Source organism: Topomyia yanbarensis, chromosome 2, assembly GCF_030247195.1.
Source record: "Topomyia yanbarensis strain Yona2022 chromosome 2, ASM3024719v1, whole genome shotgun sequence".
NCBI classification, from domain to species: domain Eukaryota; kingdom Metazoa; phylum Arthropoda; class Insecta; order Diptera; family Culicidae; genus Topomyia; species Topomyia yanbarensis.
This window is the reverse complement of record NC_080671.1, coordinates 193,658,717-193,680,307: the sequence shown is the minus strand read 5'-3', so window position 1 is coordinate 193,680,307 and position 21,591 is coordinate 193,658,717. Positions and strand designations below refer to the sequence as shown.

Below are 21,591 nucleotides of genomic sequence, written 5' to 3'. Positions count from 1 at the left end.
CCACCAATAGAATCTTAAGGATCATGACAAAATTACACTGCTAGGTAAACAGGATTCTATCGCTAAATTTTTTCTAGCATCCTAAAACATACATCTATCCATCAACATTAAAGCTCTTTCTTTCTAAACGTAAGCCGCAGCAAACGAAGGTATGTGGCATGTTCGTAAATATGTGTATCAAAAACGCTCATACGTGGGGAAAGAATACAAATTGACTGCCATGCAAAACCATGAGCATATTTGTCAATGAACTCCTTTCCCAACGATAGAGCAAAAAAAGGGATACGGATCGCAGATCCACGGTAAACATCAGAAGGAGGGGAAGCGCAAATAAAATTTTATCGTCGTGAAATCTTACCATCAAATATGACACATTCGCAAATTTGATTTGATTATATTTGATTATTTGGCTTGTAAAAATTCTTCTTCTTTTTTTCATCCACAGGTGGCGTGGATGCATTTCGAGCAGTCCGCCATCCTAACTGTACATAACCATGTGATAACGCGCAATCCGCGGATCAGCGTGACACACGACAAACATGATAAGCACAAGACCTGGTTCCTACACATATCAAACGTCCAGGAGGAGGACAAGGGACGTTACATGTGCCAAATCAATACAGTAACGGCCAAGACACAGTTTGGCTATCTACACGTGGTTGGTAAGTATGAATAACCAGAAAATTTACCGACAGCGTTTCATTTTACCGCCATCGGAACGAACGTGATAGGAATAGAAGACATGAACGTCGCAAACAGCAACAAAAAACCGTAATGAAACAACTCTTAGTATCATCACCGGGAAAAAAACTAACTCAGCGAAGCAGAACGGGATAATTCAATTCCGATTGCAGAACGACACTTCCTCTCCTAATCACGTCGTCGATTCAAATTGTTCCGTTTTATTTTTTTTCTTGTGCGAAATCGATATGCTTTTCGATCAACTTCCTTTCGTCGCCGGGTGTTCTCTGGGGAAACGAGAGATTAACGATTTCAAGGCTTATCCAGGTTCATCTTGTATCGCGATACAAACGGGAAGGGAAATTGAATTTAACAACTACAGTTTCAGATTAGGAACGATTGCATTTCGTGCCCTAGGAAATTCTAGAGGTTGGAGAGTACAACGGTGAAAAATTGTCTCAAAATAATCTGGTTTGCAGACTGATGAAACGGTTGGTCATATTTCAGTTATGGTATGTATATTATTAGTACCATTTGAAGAAGAATATACTTGAAAGGAGTTTGGCGCCTTCAATTCAAGATAATACCAGAATTCGGAAAAGATAAAAAATGGACATTTCAGAATGTAAATAACAAATTTCCAACATATGCTAAACATACAAGTAATCGTTGAGTTAGATGAAAACATGACTAATTGGATATATTCCATAGGCGCGCAAACCGTTCACTAGAAGTAATCTACCAGCGTGTAACATATTTTGAATAAATAAAGAATCACTTCTAATCTTGCAATCTTTCAATAGCGTGGCGGGGAATATTTATAAAATTATTTGACCTATAATGAGGCGAAGAGCGTTAGACCGATTAGTCTAACCAACCTTCTCAAATCAGTGGAACACTTACTAGACCACTACATTCGGGATATTAGCTTGGACGAGCACGCATTTCATGTAATGTAAATTATCGGGGGATGTACACTACCGCCCTGTTTTCCTAACTGTTAAAACTATTAAGCTTGAATGCCTCTATGTAGCTAACTGACAACGTGTTTTTCGATTCCAATTTAGAAACAACACCAGGCCACGGAGTACCATCATATATCACGAACTGGATACACGCAATGCCTAGCAACCGACATTTTTTCTTATTGTTAGGACTAGTAGAGATTACGATACTGAGTGTCTGCCGATATCCTCAGGTTGAAATGCTATCACCAGTTTTACGAAATCTTGTCACAAATGGCTTGTTTAGGTTTCTCAAGGAGCTCTGATTTCAAGCATATGGTTTCACTGATGATTATTAATTAATGCTCACTGGTATTTAGGGGATCCTCTGCTCTCGAGGCCCGAAATGAAGATTCCAAATTCGTATTTTTCATTTTGAAGTTAAATGTTTTGAGTTTTGAATTTTAATTTTGACGACCAGAAAAAAACATTGACGACCTTGAAACGTAATTGATTACATCGATATTGAAACTGGTGACGAGTAAGATTTTTCATAAAATTGTTGATCCGATACCAAAACAATAATTAATTATTCGTTAAACATATCGCAATGTTTTCATGTGACAGATTTTTTTATTTCGCGAAACGTTAAATTTCAGCAACGATTTGTGAAACTTATCAATTTTTACGTCATTTTCATCGTTTCTGGTCTTCAAAATTAAAATTTAAGACTCAAAAAACATAAAGCTTGAACATAAAAAAATAAAAAGTCAAGATCAGCTTAATTTCGAGCCACAAAAGTAGATAATCCCCTTCACACACTTTTTGAATTGACGCAGCAAGCCTTATATGTTTTTGAGCAATAGTGTCTTCATGTTGCATTATCACTCATTCAAACTAATATACGTATGATTCTTTCCATGGAACGAAGAATTGAGCCCAGAACTCGCCTGTAGCATGTCTTTGACTCTAAAATTATTGTCACAAATGAAGTTAAGTAAGTTGAGGTAATTCTAGACTTAAAACTCGATTAGTTTGCGCACATCACTTTCAAAATCAAGAGAGCTATTATGGCCTTCGACCAATGCACATAATCATGTGGGTGCTCCAAATCGTGACGGAATATATTTTAGATTTCTTAGAGTACTTAGATCGTGTGTCATTCTGCAATCTCCAGTAACGCTAATTGCGCTCATACCTTGCTCAAATGCACACAACCAGCGAGTACGGGGTGTATCCCTGAGTCGATAACCTCATCCAGGTTGTCTGTCGAGCAGAGCTTTAGCTTCCAGCTGCATTCGCGATACATTTCCAGTTCATTTTTTATTCAATTCGTTTCTTTGATAAGGCACGTTTACGTTAGCTTAAAGGTGGCATTTTTTCTTTGTTTTATAGTGTTCATCTGGATGCATCATGTATTGCAACGCCGGGCGGTCTTCCTCGAGCCACCTTCTAAAGCACCCGTCTTAGCTAAAGAGTCCGCTTCTTCATTACCTGGAATGGAGCAAGTGGTTCCCTCTAAGGTAATCTTGTACGATCTTACAGACAAAGCACGCAGGCGCTCCTAAATTTTCTTCAAAAAATAAGGAATGTGCTGTCTAGGTTTCATTGAACGGAGAGCTTCGATTGAGCTGAGGCTATCCGAGACAATAAGGTAATGATCAGTGGGCAAAGTATCAATAATCCTAAGGATATACTGAATAGCAGCAAGTTCTGCGACGTAAACTGAAGCACCATAATTGAGTTCGAATGAGACGGTGAGATTTTAATTGAATATACCGAAGCCAGTGGAGCCGTCGAGGCTTGACCCGTCGGTGTAAAACATCTTGCTGCAGTCGACTTCTCGAAATTTACTATGAAAGATGCTTGGAACGTATGTGATCCGGGATTTCACGAATCTCGTCTTTCATGGATGTGTCGAAGAATACAGTTGAATCAGAAGCATCAAAGAGATTGACACGGTTGAGATAATATGAAGAAGGATTGATATTTTGTGCCATGTAATCGATGTACAAGGACATAAATCAGGTTTGAGAATTAAGCTCGACAAGCCTTTCGAAATTTGCAATTACTAACGGATTCATGATATCGCATCGGATGAGCAATCGATATGAGAGGTCCCAAATTCGGGTTTTGAGCGGAAGGACGCCCGCCAGCATTTCTAGACTCATCGTATGTGGCGAGTGCATGCAATCCAAAGCAATTCGCAAGCAACAATATTGGATTCGATCAAGTTTAATGAAATGCATGTTTGCAGCGGAGCGGAAACAGAAACTCCCGTACTCCAACACCGACAATATCGTTGTTTGGTACAGATTGATCAGGTCTCCTGGGTGGGCACCCCACCATGTTCCAGTTATTGTACGGAAAAAGTTGATCCTTTGTTGGCACTTCTGTTTCAGATACCTAATGATGTGACATTCCCAGGTACCGTTAGAGTCGAACCGTACCCCAAAATATTTGAAAGTTAAAGCCTGTGCAACATTTTGACTCAGTAATTGAAGCTGTAGTTAAGCTGGTTCACGTTTCCTTGAAAATACGACTAGCTCAGTTTTCTCCGTGGAAAACTCGATACCCAGCTGGAGAGACCAAGCAGACAAATTGTCCAAGGGAACTTGCAATGGTCAATGCAAATCGACAGCTTAGGGACCTGTAATAGAGACCACACCGTCAGCTGCAAGCTGTCTTAGCGTGCAGGAATTGACAAGTCATTCGTCAATGTCATTTACGTAAAAGTTGTAGAGATGGTGGCTATGACATGAGCCCTGGGGAAGACCCATGTATCTAATTCGTGATATCGATAGATTAACTGACATCACTTTTAACAAAAAGTTGTTTAGAGTCGGTGAAAGACCATGCTTTTCATAAAGAATTATGATTTTGATGCGGCCATAATATCCAAGAATACTGAGCCCATCTGCACTTTGCTCGCATAGGTTATTTGAATTTCTGTTGAGAGTAACGCAAGACAATCGTTCGTTCCTTTGCCTTTGCGAAAGCCAAATTGTGTATCTGACAGTGAACCATTTGCTTCAATCCAATTGCGAGGCGAAACAAGATCATTTTTTTGAATGCAGGTGAATATTGTAATCGGTCGATACGAGTTGTGGTCGGAGGCTGGTGTTCCTGGTTTTTGGATAACGATGACCTTCACTTGTCTCCAATCGTGTGGGACAATGTTAGCATCAAGAAACTTACTAAATAAGTTCAACAAGCGTCACTACCACGCATTGTAAAGCGAAGGTGAAATCTTCAACTGGATGTAGACGTTCAACAAGGGTAGAAGAAATTTCATCGTTGCGAGAGGTCGGCTGGAGGCTACTATAGCTGCTTGGACTACCGAAAACGAACTGGGTACGCTATAAGTGTACGATTTCAAAATGTATGTGTAGTCGGAGTAGCAACAAAGCAACCAGTTTATGCGATACGCGGATCGCTTCAACAAACGATATATTCACCAACTAGGAACACTTGTTTACATTTAAATAGCCTACACGCTACCAGAAAATAACCTACAGAATAAGTTTTTTTAACTTAAATTTAGGTACTTTTGAGCTGTGCGTCGCTTTCGCACTTACTAGTGTTGTCAAAAACAAAACGAGAGATTCGACTCAGCCGAGGTCTTCCGTGCAGTAAGGTACTTATAAGTTGTTTGGGGTATACTCAAAATTAGGTAAATTCAACTTAAATTTAAGTAAATTAAACTCAAGGTTGAGTTATTATTTTTGTCGTAGTTAAATGGAAACTACCTTCAACACGATTTACCTAATTTTACCTACCTGCACGATACCACGAGATTGAGTCAAAAGTACTGAATTTTAGGTAGTTTTTCGGTGGCGTGTATATATATAATGGCGTTTTCGTTTTTTCTTGGTGCTACACCGGTGTAGTGCAAAGAAAGAGATAGACTGATTACACCCAAGTTTGAATGAGTGTAGCACCGACTACACCGGTGTAGTGCACTGTTAAAAACGAATATGCCATAAGATTTATAACTGTCGAATAATCATTCAGCGCACCGCAATCATGGTCGTGACAAAAGTACTCCTTTGAAAGAGTCTTCTCGATCCAAGCGAAAAATATTAAAATCGTGGAAGTGTAGGTCTATTTCTGAAGTAAGCCATGTCTCGCACAGTGCAAGGGCATTGCATTTCATGTTATTTAGTAAGATTTTAAGAGAATCGATTTTCGGGATAATGCTTCTGCAATTAGCCATCGAAGGATACAATCGCTGAAAGGAGGGGCCATTTCGCAGTGAACTGCATCAAGAATGTTTTTACTGCGGGAAGAAACCTTATTAATATGATTTTAGGAGCGTCAGAAATATTTAGTGCTGTAAAAATATGGTCCATAATAATGGGAGCACTTGGGGTTTTTGATGTTCCTGGAAGTACTGGGAACTCCTTTTTTGAGACCGGGAGCGACTTGTGTCGGTTTTGTATCAGTACTTCCTTGAGTAGTAATTTTAGGGGACCATGGAGACACCTTCTGGCATTTACGACGAAGCTTGGGAGAGATAATGTTTCTCCTTTTTTATTGCTTCTAGGCACAGCAGAAGATGTGCCCTCCTGGGGTTCATCACAGTCGCCTTTGTCAGTAGACAAGTTGGTATAGATGTTCGTAGAGGCCGATGGCGTAGCTATCTTAAGCATTTCTGCAAAAGATTGTGCGCGGGATATTACGGGAGATCATGTGGGATTCCCCCACAGTAGAGACACTTTTTGACATCCCTTTCACACGAATCATCCGCATGATTCCCACCGCATTTCCCACAACGGGCTTTATTACTACAATGGGAGGCTGTGTGTCCCAATTGTTTGAAATTAGTACAGCTCCTGACCCGCGGCACAAAGAGGCGAACAGGTAGACGAACCTTTTAAAAGAGGAGGTAGTTGGGTAGAGCAGAACCAGCGAAGGTCACCCGATAAGAGTCTGAGTTGACGTATGTTTGCTTCCCGTCAGCTGCGACTGATACTGAATGCAAACGTTTGGACTCCAGTATTTTCACTGGTTTAAGCATGGGTCTTTGAAACAGCCAGTCCCATGTTTCAGCAGGTTCTCGAAACTCAGACTGGAATCGAAATCTACCCCACAGGCTTCAACCCTGTTAGCTGGAATATACACTCTGTACTCCTTCGTAAAAGGCCCGTAACCAGCAATATCATTTGCTTAATTTAAACTATTTATAACCACCCGAAGCTTATCAGGGAGAATTTTCGTCTCTGTCACGGTCGAATACCGATCCGCCAGAACCCGAGAAATCTGCAACAGATTCAAACACTTTTTGTTCGTGGTCCGCAAGAAGATCACGAAGGGCCCGGTGGTCGAGCTTGGATATACTTTGAACCGGGGAGCCGATTTTGTTTCGACGTCTATGTCACCTTGAGATGAACCCTCTTCAAAGGTAGTCATTTTTGCAAGGGCCTATTGTCCAGTGCACGTTAGTAGAAGAACTAAGAAGAGGAAACTTAAAATAATACTTAACTCGTGTATGTAACCGTATCCGGACGGCTTACTAGAAAAACTCTGCTGCACTGGTCACTGGCTGGAAAGCAGTACTCAGAAACAGAAACACAAAAGAATGGAAAAACTGAAACCTCGACGAGGCGAAGAGTGCGTAGGATAACCTTGAACGCGGATTAGCACAATTATTTGTCGCTATACACTTTTCTGGAGTCTTAAATAAAATGAACACGCAGAAAAAATCCGTGAGAATAAACAAATTTTGGTTTTAACAGTTATGTGTCCAACAAAAACACCTTTAACAGGCCAACGAAAGTACTCGGGTACCCCCAAATTGAAATGCTCATAACTTTGGTTTGCTTTAACCGATTTGGACATTTTCAGATGTTTTGGATTCAGAAACTCGTCCACTTTTTGATTCTGTAAAATAAAACCGGATGAGCGAATCTGGTTCTTGGTAATCCGAATTTTCCGGAGTAGTGTCCTAGTAATAGGGTATGATTTGTAAATTTTAATAATGTCCTCGCAATATGAGTATCAAAACTCTTCAAATTGTCTCGCAGGTCTGTTAATTATTGTTAAGGGACTCTATGGCAATTTGAAAAGCGTAATTGGAATGAAATGGTCACTCATGGCCCCAGGGGAACCTGCTCCGGAATGTCCGTTCCGGGGTCAAATCACCAAATGGTTCCAGAACCGCGAGATACAGCCTTCTGATGTAATTCCAAGAATTTTGATACCCATATTGCTATTATTTCATTGAAATTCACAAACAGTATCCCAACACCGGAACAAACTTCTGGAAATCCCGATTCCCAGGAACCGAATCAAGTAACCATATTTATTTTCACCAAGTCTAAAAGTGGATGAGTTCCTGAATCCAAAACACTTAAAAGTATCAAAATCGGTTAAAAATTACTTCAGTTATTGGCATTTCAGTTTTGTGGGTACCCGGGTATCCACGTCGGCCTGATGATGTCACAAAGTTTCAATTTCCAGCTAAGGATAAAACATGAGAATTTCATTAATTGAAACCTAAAAAGGTACCCATTAGACACATAACGGTTAATTAACAATTTTCCCGTTTGATATAGTGGCAATAAGATTCACGTTTGACTTTATCAATACTGTTGCTTGAAATTACCAACAAATTCATTTGTTGGCTTTTCAATAGTTTCAACAAATATTTTGTTTGAGACAACAAAATCATGATAAGTTTAATGTAACAAACAGGTTCGAAGAAACCAACAAAAATGTTTAGTATCAAACAAAGAGAGAACAACACAAATTTAATTGAAATCGAACAAAAATTGTGTTAGTTTTTAACAAAGGGAACAGTTAGATCTAACAAATTTTATTTTGTTTCAACAATGTTTCTATTTAAAATTCAAACAGAAGTATTTGTTGAATTAAACCAAATACGTGCTTTCGAGAAACGCCCATTTCAGTTTGAAACAGTCATTCGTCAAGTTTGAAAGTCAACTAAACATTTCATTGTTTCAAAAGGCCTGATTCTAATGCGTGTACACTGCACGGACTCGAAACAAAACACTTATGTCTCGACCGAGCGCTCGAAAACGAATAAATAGAGAAATTTATCTTGGATAGCGGTATCCAGGCACCTCACGAAACAAAAGACTGCTACTGCTCTCCTAGTCTAACAGTTAACACACGCACAAAAGAAAATAAAAGCCCAAAACCTCGAAGAGGCGGAGAATGTATAAGAACCTTGAACGCGGATTAGCACTATTCTTTGTCGCTATACACTGCACGGACTGAAAAGTTCAACTGAATAAAACACTTGTGTCTAAACCGAGCACTCGAAAATGAATCGTTAGTTAAAGATTCTAGATAATGATGCTTTAATTCACAAACTGCGGTCGCCATGGCAATCAGCATTTGACATGTAAAGCTGACGAAGCAGATTACAAATGGCGAGTAAATTGATGAAAAAACACTGTGCAATTTAAAGGAATTTGGCGACCTTACCCAACTATACTGTACGTGAAAACAAAATCCACAACAATAGACATAACTAATATACAGGCAGTAAAATCTAGCCAACAGAATTATATATCGATCTTTGCCACCCCTCTTAACTCATCAGCAACAGCCTATCGACATAGTGCTCACATCCTGCTCGGGTGTGGCGGACGAACTCAATTTAAATTCAAATCACATTAGGATCATTGCCATCAGCCGAGACATAAATATCTGAAACGAGAGAAGCCATTCATTGTTCGCTGACTACAACGTTGATAGCAGCTCACTTGGGCAGTCGGTGGAGTGATCGAAGGAAGCCGTCTACAGCAATCCAAGCTGACGCGTCAAACACGAAACCCCAAGAAACGTAAAATCGAAGGCGGAAAAACAATTTCCAAATAAACATTTATTTATTTTTTGTTTCCCGTCCACCATATCCTTATACCAGACACCGGTGTACCGGAAATTTTCTCAATTCATTTTTCTTGATTCGCGTACTTTTTATTTCTATTCTCTACAGTACCACCAAACATCGACGACTCGCTCAGCTCGAGCGACGTCATCGTCCGGGAAGGATCCAACGTGACGTTGAAATGTCGCGCTACGGGAAGTCCCCACCCGATGGTCAAGTGGAAGCGGGACGATAATTCTAAAATAGCTATTAATAAGTCTTTAAGTGGTAAGTATCGATGGTTTGGCGCCAGCATTCGGGGTCATAGTACGTACTATCCCGTTCAGCTCTCAAGGGGAGAGCGGGAGTTTTTTTGCCATAATTCATTTCATGCTATGCTTAAAAAATCTCTTCTTTTCGGCTATCAGTGCTTGCAAACATCGTCGTGTTGCATTGTTTTCCTTATACGAACTAAAAACAGTAAACAGTAAGTTGTGATCCGTTTACATCATACCTGTTTGTCAGTAAACTGGTTTTAGCATGCCAGCAAAAAAAATAAAATAGTTTTAGTGTAAGCTAATTTGAAAATTTTATTCGCTCCTAATGTTGTTAACTCTAACCAAAACTACCTTTCCTTGACATGATGTACAGTGTAAACTAACAGATTTTCGTACGCAATAAAACTATAAATTACAAATTAAATAAACGTACACAAACCAATGCTACTAGAATGCGTACTGACACCCAGATAAAATATCAACACTGCACTACGAAACCTAACAATTCAGCCTCACCTAAAACAATTGTACGTACATCAGAAGATTGATTGTAAAAAAGTTAAATGAGCACTGTAAATTAGAGAAACCTTTTGACCATGGATCCATTCTTTAAGATGTTCATGACTATTCCCGAAACCCTGCCAATCGTAAACCTATCGTACTCAAGATGCTCTGAAGCAAAACGGCTGCTCCCAATCGTGAATCGTTGTACTCCGAGCAATTGCTTCGCCTTAGACCACAAACGTCTGAAACGTCCTGGCCCAGACCACACTGTCCGCATTAATAAATTTTCCTTATTTTCTTCATGTCGTCTCTCCGGTAATTGCAGTGCTCGAGTGGGATGGCGAATCGGTGGAGATATCGAAAATCTCCCGCCTGGACATGGGCGCGTACCTCTGCATTGCATCCAACGGCGTCCCGCCGACGGTATCGAAACGGATTAAAGTCAGCGTTGACTGTAAGTACAACATCACGGTAGTAGTAGTGGAAATATTTTTTTTTGCTTTTCGTCGCAACTGGAGGATTTTTTTCCTTGTTCGGTATAATTTCTCCGGCAATTTAAATTAAATTCATTTGCATCACATTCAAATTACCCGGTAGCAGCGCAGAAGGGGTACTGCTCTTCTCTTGGGTGGATGTTGTGCTAACTAGTGCGAGAAAGGGTTCTGTTTCAACACAACAGCACTTTTGCTAGGTCCGAGAAGAATATGGAAATGAAGGGATTATAATGAACCAGTTGCTTTCGCAGAATGAATCTACCAGGAAGTCGTTAAATATGTCACCTTTCCTCAAGGGTGATTATGGTATCACAGTTTCACAAAACATTACATCTATAAACAGTTGTCTAATTATGGAGAGGAGGATAAAAACACAGAATAACAAACATTGTGACTAATGAACTCGAATATTCAACTCGAATATTCAATATCTGATACACCCTTCTTGTTTATTTCTAAATTTTAGTAGAAATTGTCAAAGTGGTTATACAGAAAAATAGATACAATGATCGAAACCAAGAACCAATTTCTCAACCATCAAATCGTTACAATCTGCTTTTCTTTTCAAATTTTCATTCGATTTTAAAAGGCCATTACTGATGAAATGTTACACGATGTTTTTTTTGGAAATTCATCCTGAATTGTACAATGGAAGAACAAACAAACTGACATCCATACTTTGAATGGCCTATTGATTTGTCTTAGTCAATTAGAATTAGGCAATCCATCAGACGTTTGTTTGACGGTTCGGCGGTGGGTTCTGTCAACAAGTCTGCGAACAGAAAAACTCGTCCGACAAATGTCTTTCGCTAGCCCGATTCGTTTGATGTTGGATCGAATCAACGATATTGTCGGACGTCGCACCCCTCGGAGTAACGTTAGAAAAAGTTAACAAGAAATAATCAGCTTATCAGGAACGTCTCATGGATTACCTAATTAACATTTTGAATTCGTCACATCGGTACACAGTGGCGGGTCTACGAACAAAATTCGGACAAAACCAAAAACGTCAGATGGCTGAAAATTACATGTTAAGGTAATTTTGGGGTGCTGAACCTTTATTATTGGCATAATACCATTTTTTTTATAAATCTTTTCCAACTGATTATCTGTATCGATAGCAACATAATAATTGGATAAAATTACTTTCAATCTCTACAAAAAGTGTTCGTTTACATTTTATTCAGTTATTTTGAACGAGTCACCATGCTTCTCCATATCAGCAAATAGTTAAAAATGTCGTTTATAAACCACTCCCGCCAAAAAGAAGCAAAGCGAAACCGTGAAATTCGAAAAGTAGAGATGATTCCCAATAAAATGCATAATAAGTAACCATTCCGAACTGTTTCACCTGATTTTACAGAAAATGTTTTTGAAAATAGAATTTGCTATCAACCCACTTAAGGTATATTTGTAATAATGAAACATAGTTAGAGTCAAATTTGTTTATTAAATTCCCTTTGAAATGAAACTAGTTGTGCTTAAAGTTGAAAGAGCAACACGTTTTTGAAGTGAAGATAGTTACTGTGATTGCGAAAATGAATTTCATTAGAATTGTCTGATACAGCGATGTAAATGTTGGCCATGTAGTCGTCACTATGTTGTTTTTTGGCCATGTAGTCGTCACTAGCGCTTTGATTTTCGCTGTTACATGTTTGGTGATTTTTGTGTTTATGAGGATTTCTGGTAGAACGTCCTCTTTTTTGTTTTTCCCTAGGTACAGTGACACAATCTCGTTTTGGTATACCGCTATGCGGAATTCTTATGTGCATTTTACAAGTAAAAAATTAGTTTGCGAGACATATTATTTATGTAGAAATAGTTTATTAGACAGAATAGGGAAGATAAAATAATTCTTTTTGTACCACAAATGCTCATTTTTTCAAAAATAATCATTATTCTAAAGATAGTCAAATATACACTCAATCTCATATTCATACAGAACACATATTTTTTTAAAAATCAATTGAAATTTCTGTAATAAACATAGCTTTTGTTTGTAATTACAGTTTTCAATCGTATTGGAATGCTGACCACTAGTATTTGTGTGTATTCAACTTAAATTTTATCCCATTCTTCTAAATAGTAGCACCTAAGATCATCCTTATTTTAATCTGGTTAGTTCCGCACTTTTTATCCAAATACTCCCATTCGTTTTTCTAATCAGTTAATAAACGAGGTCCCCAGTGGAGAATACATAATATTTAAACAATTATAAATTTACTCCAAACTTTTTTTGCACGCTTCATGCTTTAGGTTCTTCTCCTGATCGAATTTCCAATATCCACCATTTCTTAGTAAAAGTACCATTTTGCGGAAGCTTTGCTTTAAAATTTATTTTAAGATAGGGTAAATGTACTTTAGTTCGCCCTCCTAAAACATTTGTTTGCAGAAAAACGTGAAATTTGAACAATGTTGAACTGATATAACTAATTTGAATTTATCATTCTCAGCACGTATCATATAACATCCAATAATCCTGAATAAAAGTTATTTAAAACATTAAATTAACGTAAAAATAACAATAGGGTAAGGTGGGGCAAATCCGACCTAGTAAATGGTTTTGGCTGTAATATGCTCATTTTACATCGGATCAAGTAGTTTTATATACCAAATTAAAGGTTAGACTTCTCGGCAACTTTCTATAAATAGCTCAATGTTTTAAGAAAATTTTGAGAGTTTTACGAAAACGTTCATTTTTGCTGTTTTCAAAAATGGTGGGGTAAACCCGACCGCTTATGTTTTTGGTTGATTTAGTACAGATATTACCCAAATTTTATAGTTTTTCGATGATAAATCAATAAATGTTATGTTATTGAATTGTAACATGAAGAAAATGGAACTCAGTGTCAATCTTGGAATGTCAAGATCACGAGCAGAGCACGTAGAGATATTGCACATGCATCGGAGGAATTGTTCGACGAATACTATATTCATCACGTTTTTGTGTCTTTCGTTTGTAATTATGAACCATTGTGCAAAAAATAATAAATAATCACAATAAAAATATATTTCAATTTGATAAAAAAAAATTTCTTAGCAAAAAAGCGGTCGGATTTACCCCACCATTTGGAGGTCGGATTTGCCCTACCGCGTCATTTTTCATTACGATGCAAATAAAAAAAATATGAAAAAAGTTGGAGTGAATTCATCTATGCACTTTATAGGACTTTAATCAAAGAATCTAAATCTACTTACATTTTTTTATACAATCACTTTAACATTCAGAAATATCATGTAGCTAATGATGCACAAAAATCAAATCAAAAGTTGTAAAAACACACTTATTGTCGTTTGAGCATCTCAATGTAGACTAATAAAATGCTGTCGTGCCACCATTATGATTATTTTCGATGCTCTACACGACAACAGTGATATTAGTTCGCTTAGTGCTTCCGAATAGCGATAGCAGAGGGGGGTCGGGTTTACCTAACGGTCGGATTTGCCCCACCTTACCCTACTCTGAATCAAGATGTGTTTCAATTTTCGCCCCCTGAATTTAATCTTCGCCCCCGCTTGCTCTATGATTTCGCCCCCGTACGTCCACGCGCAATTTCACGACTTCTATCATGCTACAATATCACAGAATTAGCAATAGAGAAAAGATTTGACTAATGCAGGTTATATTTTCAGTGACCAAGTATTAAACAAATGATGCGTTAACTTACTAGCGCTTGTATTTATAGATCTATTCACGATTTTCGATTGAAAATAGCTTATTTTCCAAGGTCAACAACTCTAAAACGTGCAAAAACGAACAAACCATCCGTTATATTGTTTTATTGTTTTACTAAATAACATTACTAGAAAAATGCTTTAAATGCTAGAAAAATCAGGAACCCCAAGGCTTCTCACTACATTTGGAAACTCTATTTTTTCGTATTTGCACAGGATTAAAAATTTATTTGCTTTCGGTTTTGCAGCAGATGCAACTGATACATCAATTAATATGTGAAGCATACGTTTTCCAAGTCATTTTAGAAGTATCATCTGATATTATGTTTGTAAATCATGTATGAAACAATTATATTTTTTGGTCTCTTATATTAAGGGTTATATATGTAGAGGTCGGTCAAAAAATCGATAAAATATTTATTCTTTTATCTTTCTTATCATTATACGCATAACTGCTCGATGTGCAATGGAATTCCCTATACGTATGAGACAATTATGCGAAGAGTGGCATTATAGGTTCTTAAGAATGTTTTTCCAAATTATTATTAAGATCCAACCAGTAGAAGCAAAGTTATAGCGTATTTCACTGTTCCCTTACGAGGGTCCTGGTATATACTTGAAGCTTTGCGCGCGATTATCTCGAAATCATGTCTTTGCTGTGACTACGATTGCCGAAAAAGCTTTCAATCGATCTCAATTTTTTTTGTTTTGTTCGTTATTTAACTGCAGTGCTTTTTTGTTACTTTTCATATCAACGTTATGAATCTTTTGTAAAAAAATATTCAGGTGACCGGTTTTTTTTGGAAAATTGTCCCTGTTTGCAAAAATACAAAGTACCGTTAAAGGACACTACACATACACACTTAATTTTTTTACCGCGCGGTATTACCGCAACCGCACTTCAAAAAATAATTGATAAAGTCTGCAGTCTGCATTAAAAAGTGAATTAAAACTATGACTTTTACCATTTGAGAAGGACGCAACTAGATTTATTTTCTGAACGAATGCTTAGCAATGTCATTATTACGAACATCTCTCTGTCAGAACGTTCGAGTTTTATTGATTACTCTACAATAGAGAAACATGATAAACATTTTATTGCTCTAATTTCCATAGACTTGACAATGATTTGAAAAGAAATCCGAATATAATCTGTATTCGACCTATCGCTACTTGATTTTTTACATTTTGGTCATTCAAATATGATAAAACATACTGTTACTAAGAAATAAAATCTATAAGCTGTGTCCAATATAATTTAGCACCATTATTTTTACGACATATTTTAAAAACTATTCATTTTATACTTCAAAGGAAAAAATTTAATTTGGATCATTGAAAAACAATTGAATTTTACTGTCAAATCCAATTACAAAATGTTTCATTTCTCCTGATTCGTCTTGGCAATCGAGGAATTATGAATCGTTTTCGATGACATTCTCAACTGTGAATTTTGATTAATTTGGAGAACTTAGAGATGAACTAATGATACGACTTAAAAACAATCCAAAGAATGTAATTAATCAATCAAACCAAACGAATTTGGAAGAATTTCCGCGTGCGTCTATTGTTCGTCCAACTGGGAATTTTCTATCAAATTAACAAATAATATTTTTCAGTTAGGAGTATTTTGTAACTTTTTGAAAGTAAAACTTTCGAAGTTAATGTAGGGCATTGCGTTTTTTGTGTTTCTTAAAGTCTCCCTTAAGGTCTTCCTTCATATTGTGACAAGTGTCAAAGTTAGCCCAGATGCCAAATTTTGCATAGTTTGGACAGTTTTTGCCTTAATTGAAAATTTATCTCGAAACTTCAACGTAGGGGTTAGGTATTTTTATATAGAATCTGTATACAAAGTTTGAAAGAAATTGGTTAAGTAGTTTTTGAATGGCAGGTCAGCAAATCATATTTTTCCAGAGACGTTCTGTTCTGCAAAAAGCTTCGTTACCAAGTCGTTTGTGGATATTTTTGCATGGAAAAATTACAGCATGTTATTGAAATGATACACTATAATGTACAAAAGTTTTGATCAGTTCGCTTCACGCAAGGTTTTAAAAAAATCGTGAAAAAGCGTTTTTTTTCGCGCCAAACCCCTTACCCATCTTAATTAAACTTGCAAAGTTGAATATTTTCATAAATTTTACATTCTGAGGAGTCCGTCAAAGATAATTTTCGTGTAAATAAGAATAACATTTTACTATATATAGCTATACAAAACAACTGACTAATTTTTCAGCACAATTTTTAAAATACATGATTTTTACCGCATTTACCGCATTTACCGCATTACCGCGCGGTGCGGTGCGGTAAATGCAATGCGGTTGCGGTAAGCGGTGCGGTTTTATTATTTTTTTGCGGTTGCGGTGCGGACTATCCATTTACCGCCCACATCCGCACCGCGACGAACCCTAACTATGCTAGCCGTATAATATGTATTTGACATAAATATGCACCTCAATTCAATATCCCTTAATCGCAGACAGAAACTCCGTTGTATTTGTTTTCAATAAGACTTTTCAAACGAATTAATTTTTGGATTGTTTCTCTATAAACTAATAAAAGGATGAATGGAGAGGTTGTGTTTTGATAATTTTTGTTTTTCTTGCAGAGAAAGCCTATAAACCTGCTCGGTGCTGTTTAGAATCCGCATATCATGAATATTATTATTGAAGTAGTTTAATTGAATTGATAGATAATCTGACATAATCTAACTATGTTCACTGCAACTGATTAGGTAGAGAGCAATCTTTGGATGCTCTGATTTTTTCAGTTTAAAAAAAATGTATATTCATTTAGTTACCAAGTATTATATCCGTTTTTACTGGGTTTAGCGATGTTGACCTTAGAACCTAAGCTAATTTCAATCAAAAAACGTGAATAGCTCTGTAAATACAAGCGATAACAGGTTATGGCATTTTACAAAATTTTGTGTTTCAGCCGTCTATATTACTTTCTAGAACATCAGGAATTGAAAAAACTGTTTTCGGGGGTCTTTCACAAACAACGCCCTATATCTCGAAAACCAAAAGTCTCCCAAAGAAATTCTCGTAATAAGTTTTTCTACAACTTTACTGAAGTAAGTAGTTTTGAATCTGCATTTTTGAGGGGAATTAGTCATCGATCCGATTTGATCGAAAGAAGGAGCGTTTAATTCTAAGAAACTTCCTCCAAGACCTAAAATCAATAGTCCACTGTGGGATCACTATGGAACGGAGCGAAGATAGAAACCTATATGAGGAAAAGAACGCTATATGGGATTTCGCCAGGGGCGTTTCAATTTGCGTTAATTTTCGCCACATTTTAAAATTGTTCAAATTTAAGGAAATAAAAGAAATAATCGCGGATGTTCGTTGACATATATAATTTTCCCTGCGAGAAAAAGTCCTCACCATTTTTAGTTTTCAGAAAAATAAGTGCTCTATAGGCATTACTCTATGTACGATTAAAAATACGTTATGAAATACTATTGTTTAAATTAGAGTAGTTTTCACATTTTAATCGTCTTAGTTTGTATTTCAATAATAGTGCAAAGCAAAAGTTCAGATCGTAAAGCAGAGAGAATTATTTGTAATTGTTCTACAAGGGGGGCGAAAATTGGGGAGAGGGCGAAGAATGATACTTCTACCCTATACATATTTAACTACACATTCTGATCCATCGTTCCATCAATGAAGACCAAATTTCTAGCACTTCTAGTGGACATATAGTAACCCATACAATAACCCCAATGTCCCTGCGCTTAGCTGCTGTTATAAGGCTTTTACATCCAGGTCTGAGTTCGATTTTCTCCACTTGAAACAACAGCCCTTTGAGTCAAAGATGTTGAATTTGGACGCGTAGACAAAGTTTCTTGCTCAGAACGCAGGTATTGTAATTGTCCGTTCTCCATACATTACGAACCGTACCAGAGCAGACTTATACTTAAATGCTATGATTCAATTTACTTACCATGTATATAACATTAATTACTCGATTTTCCCATTTTTTCTAATTAAAATCGTGTGTCCCTCATCGTAATTTTTTTACAATTAAAGTTTTTCGAAATATCCGCTCTATGCTTCCCCACATCAAAATTTTTAACGACATGGTAAAAAGTTGGACGCAACCTTTGAACAATTTCAAAGATTTCATGAAGTGATTTAGCCTCATTTTGGTGAGTAATAATTAGCTTCCGTCCTACAATGGCATTTAGTTTACTTTTTGTAACCATTACGTGCCAATGAACACTTCTCTGTAGTCATAAAATCTATTTTTCTAAGTATAACAGAAAAATAAATAAATAACAGGTCTGAAATTACAAATTAATTGTCTTTTCAAAAGTGTACGAATATTAAATTGTGCCATTTTCACACCAAGTAATGATTATTTATGTGTAGTGTATGGAAACTTGCACACTTTAGATTACAAATAATAAGAAAATGACAGATGATGATTCTACTACCACATTTACAAAACAGTACCTATATTAAATAGCGCAAACATTTATGAAACAATATTAAACATATACACTAGAGATGTACGAATATGAAATTGTGTCATTGTATGTTAATTACTGGTTTGTGAATACCTTGAAATATTGTTTGTCCTGCATTTACTTTTTAGCCGGCTTTCTCTGGTGTATCAGCAGATATCGAAGGCTGTTTAATGGTGTTGGTTGTAGTAGATGAATTTTCTTTGGTTGTTTTCGCACATGGCTTACCGTAGTGTGCTCTCTAATTACAGAAATAACACGTGGGCCTCGTCCCATAGCATGTGCATAGGATTTTTTGTATGTAGTTCACACCTTGAGATGATCTGCCATCGAAAGTCAAGTAAGGCGGAATAGGTTGGTTCAGCCGCATTCGCCCCACCCGAGCACCGTTGAGAATGCCAGGGAAAAGGTTTCTCCAAGTGTCGATGGAGACAGATTCCACTTCTCCATACGTCGACATGAATCTTTTAATGTAATCCGTACTAGTCATTCTTGCAGCAAATTCCATGCTTTTAGTTCCCTGGGCCCAGATGGCGTTCCCTCGATTTTTGTCAAAAAGTGCAACAGCGGGCTTCTTGAACCACTTCGGCGAGTCTTTGTGCTATCACTCAATACTGGAACATTCCCTTCCTGCTGGAAAGCAGCGCACATGTTTCCAGTTCACAAAAAAGGAAACAAATCGAACATTGACAATTATTGGGGAATCTCGTGTTTAAGTGCAGTATCAAAACTATTCGAGCTGGTTGTCTTAGACCCTATTTTCTTTCACTGCAAACACTACATTGCAGACGACCAACACGGTTTTAAGCCTAAACGATCGACAACGACTAACCTGCTCTCGTTCACAACATATGTACTCGATGGATTCGCTGACGGATTGCAAACCGATGCTATTTACATGGATTTATCTGCGGCATTCGACAAAATTAATCATGATATCGCAATAGCGAAGCTGGACAAACTCGGTATTCATGGACAACTACTGCGCTGGTTTCGTTTCTACCTCGATGGAAGGAAACTCCAAATCAGCATTAAGGACTGTCTATCTACATCATTCTTCGCTACATCCGGCATCCCACAAGGAAGCCATCTCGGTCCAGTGATATTCCTCCTCTACTTTAATGACGTCAACATCAAATTACAATCAAAGGCCTTTCTTTTGCCGACGACATGATAATGTTTCGACAAATACGGGATTAAACCGATGCCGAGCTTCTTCAGAGTGAAATAAAGAGCTTTAGTACGTGGTGTGATCTAAACAGAATGATTTTAAACCTGAGCAAATGCTCAATCGTTACGTTCACGCGGAAACGCCATCCGATTCAGTTTGACTACCATCTCTTCGACTCGAGTATTCCAAGACACTCTAACCTTCTAGGATCTCGGAGTCATAATGGATTCGGCACTAACGTTCAAACCACATACATCATCCATTGTGGATAAGGCATCAAGACAGGTTGGGTTCATCTTCCGAATAGCGAAAATTTTTAAGGACGTATATTGTTTAAAATCTCTCTATTGCGCGCTGGTTCGCTCAACACTGGAATATTGTTCTGCTGTTTGGAACCCTTACTACCAGCACGGTGTCGACAGAATCGAGGCCGTCCAACGCTGGTTCATACGCTTTGCACTCCGACATCTTCCTTGGCAAAACAGATTTCAGCTGCCAAGCTACGAAAACCGTTGTCAGTTAATACAGCTCGATACTCTAAGCATCCGGAGGGACTGCTCTCGAGCCCTGTTCGTCTCGGACTTACTGTCTGCCAGGGTGGATTGCCCTACAACCCTCGGATACCTCGATCTTCAAGCTCGCGTTCGAGCTCTGCGCAATAACTCTCTTCTGCGAGTCCCGTTCAGGAGAACTAACTATGGGCGCCAGAGCGCTGTTACCGGACTCCAGCGTGTAGTTTAACAGTGTGGCGACGGCGTTTGACTTCAACCTGACAAGGAATTCAATAAAAACTAAAATAATGCGTTTTCCGAAATGTAATTAGTTTAAGTAATCACCATTGGGGCCAAGGGGTCTGTTGGTGACGGTACAACAAATAGTACGAAGTGTCAAATCATGTAGGCGAACTTTCATTTGATCAAGATACATATACACGGAGATCTTTGTTTTTACGGCTTCATATTCGATATCGTGTTGCATGTAGTTCTTCGCTACGAAACTTTCTGCCTCGGTTAAGGAGTTGAACGTTGCTAGTATTACTTGTCTCGTATGTGTGAAACTTATGTATGAGCAAGATCCATTTTCATCTTGATTAACTGTTACACTTCGTGTAGGTCTAAGACGGATCTATGAAAAGTCAATCGCGGTTGTGTTCCCCCGTAATGGGTGAAATCTATTTTGTGGTTCACTCATTTCACTCGTAGTGTGGGGTAGCGCCACTTTGCTGTGTATATATGTTACACGTGCACGTTGGAGCGGCGCGGTGCGAGTAGCATTTTTTGTTTGTTTGCAGTTCGCAAGCGGTGCGTTTATGACTTCTGATCTGTACGAGATGAGGAAGCAGTCTGTCGGTTCTTATGAGTCAAATCATGCCGAAATGAATATTTAAATGACCGACCTATTTTCAACCACCAAAGGCATCGGTTTCGATACTCCGTGTGCTTTCTGCTTCTGCCCGAACCAGTGCAAAGCGAACAACAAATACAGTTACTTCAATTTTGTGTGCACTGTCTGAAGAACAATTATTTTGTTGAAAAACAC

General features: G+C 37.8%; 1 protein-coding gene across 9 annotated transcripts in view; it reads left to right on the top strand.

The window, feature by feature from the left end:
• Positions 1-21,591, top strand: part of LOC131682538 (lachesin-like) — a 236,922-nt gene that overhangs the window by 96,642 nt on the left and 118,689 nt on the right. For all 9 annotated transcript variants that reach the window (XM_058964092.1, XM_058964095.1, XM_058964091.1 and 6 more), the window contains exons 4-6: positions 446-662; positions 9,592-9,750; positions 10,570-10,698. In XM_058964092.1, the coding sequence (XP_058820075.1) occupies positions 446-662; positions 9,592-9,750; positions 10,570-10,698 (505 nt within the window). The remainder of the gene's footprint in view (positions 1-445; positions 663-9,591; positions 9,751-10,569; positions 10,699-21,591) is intronic.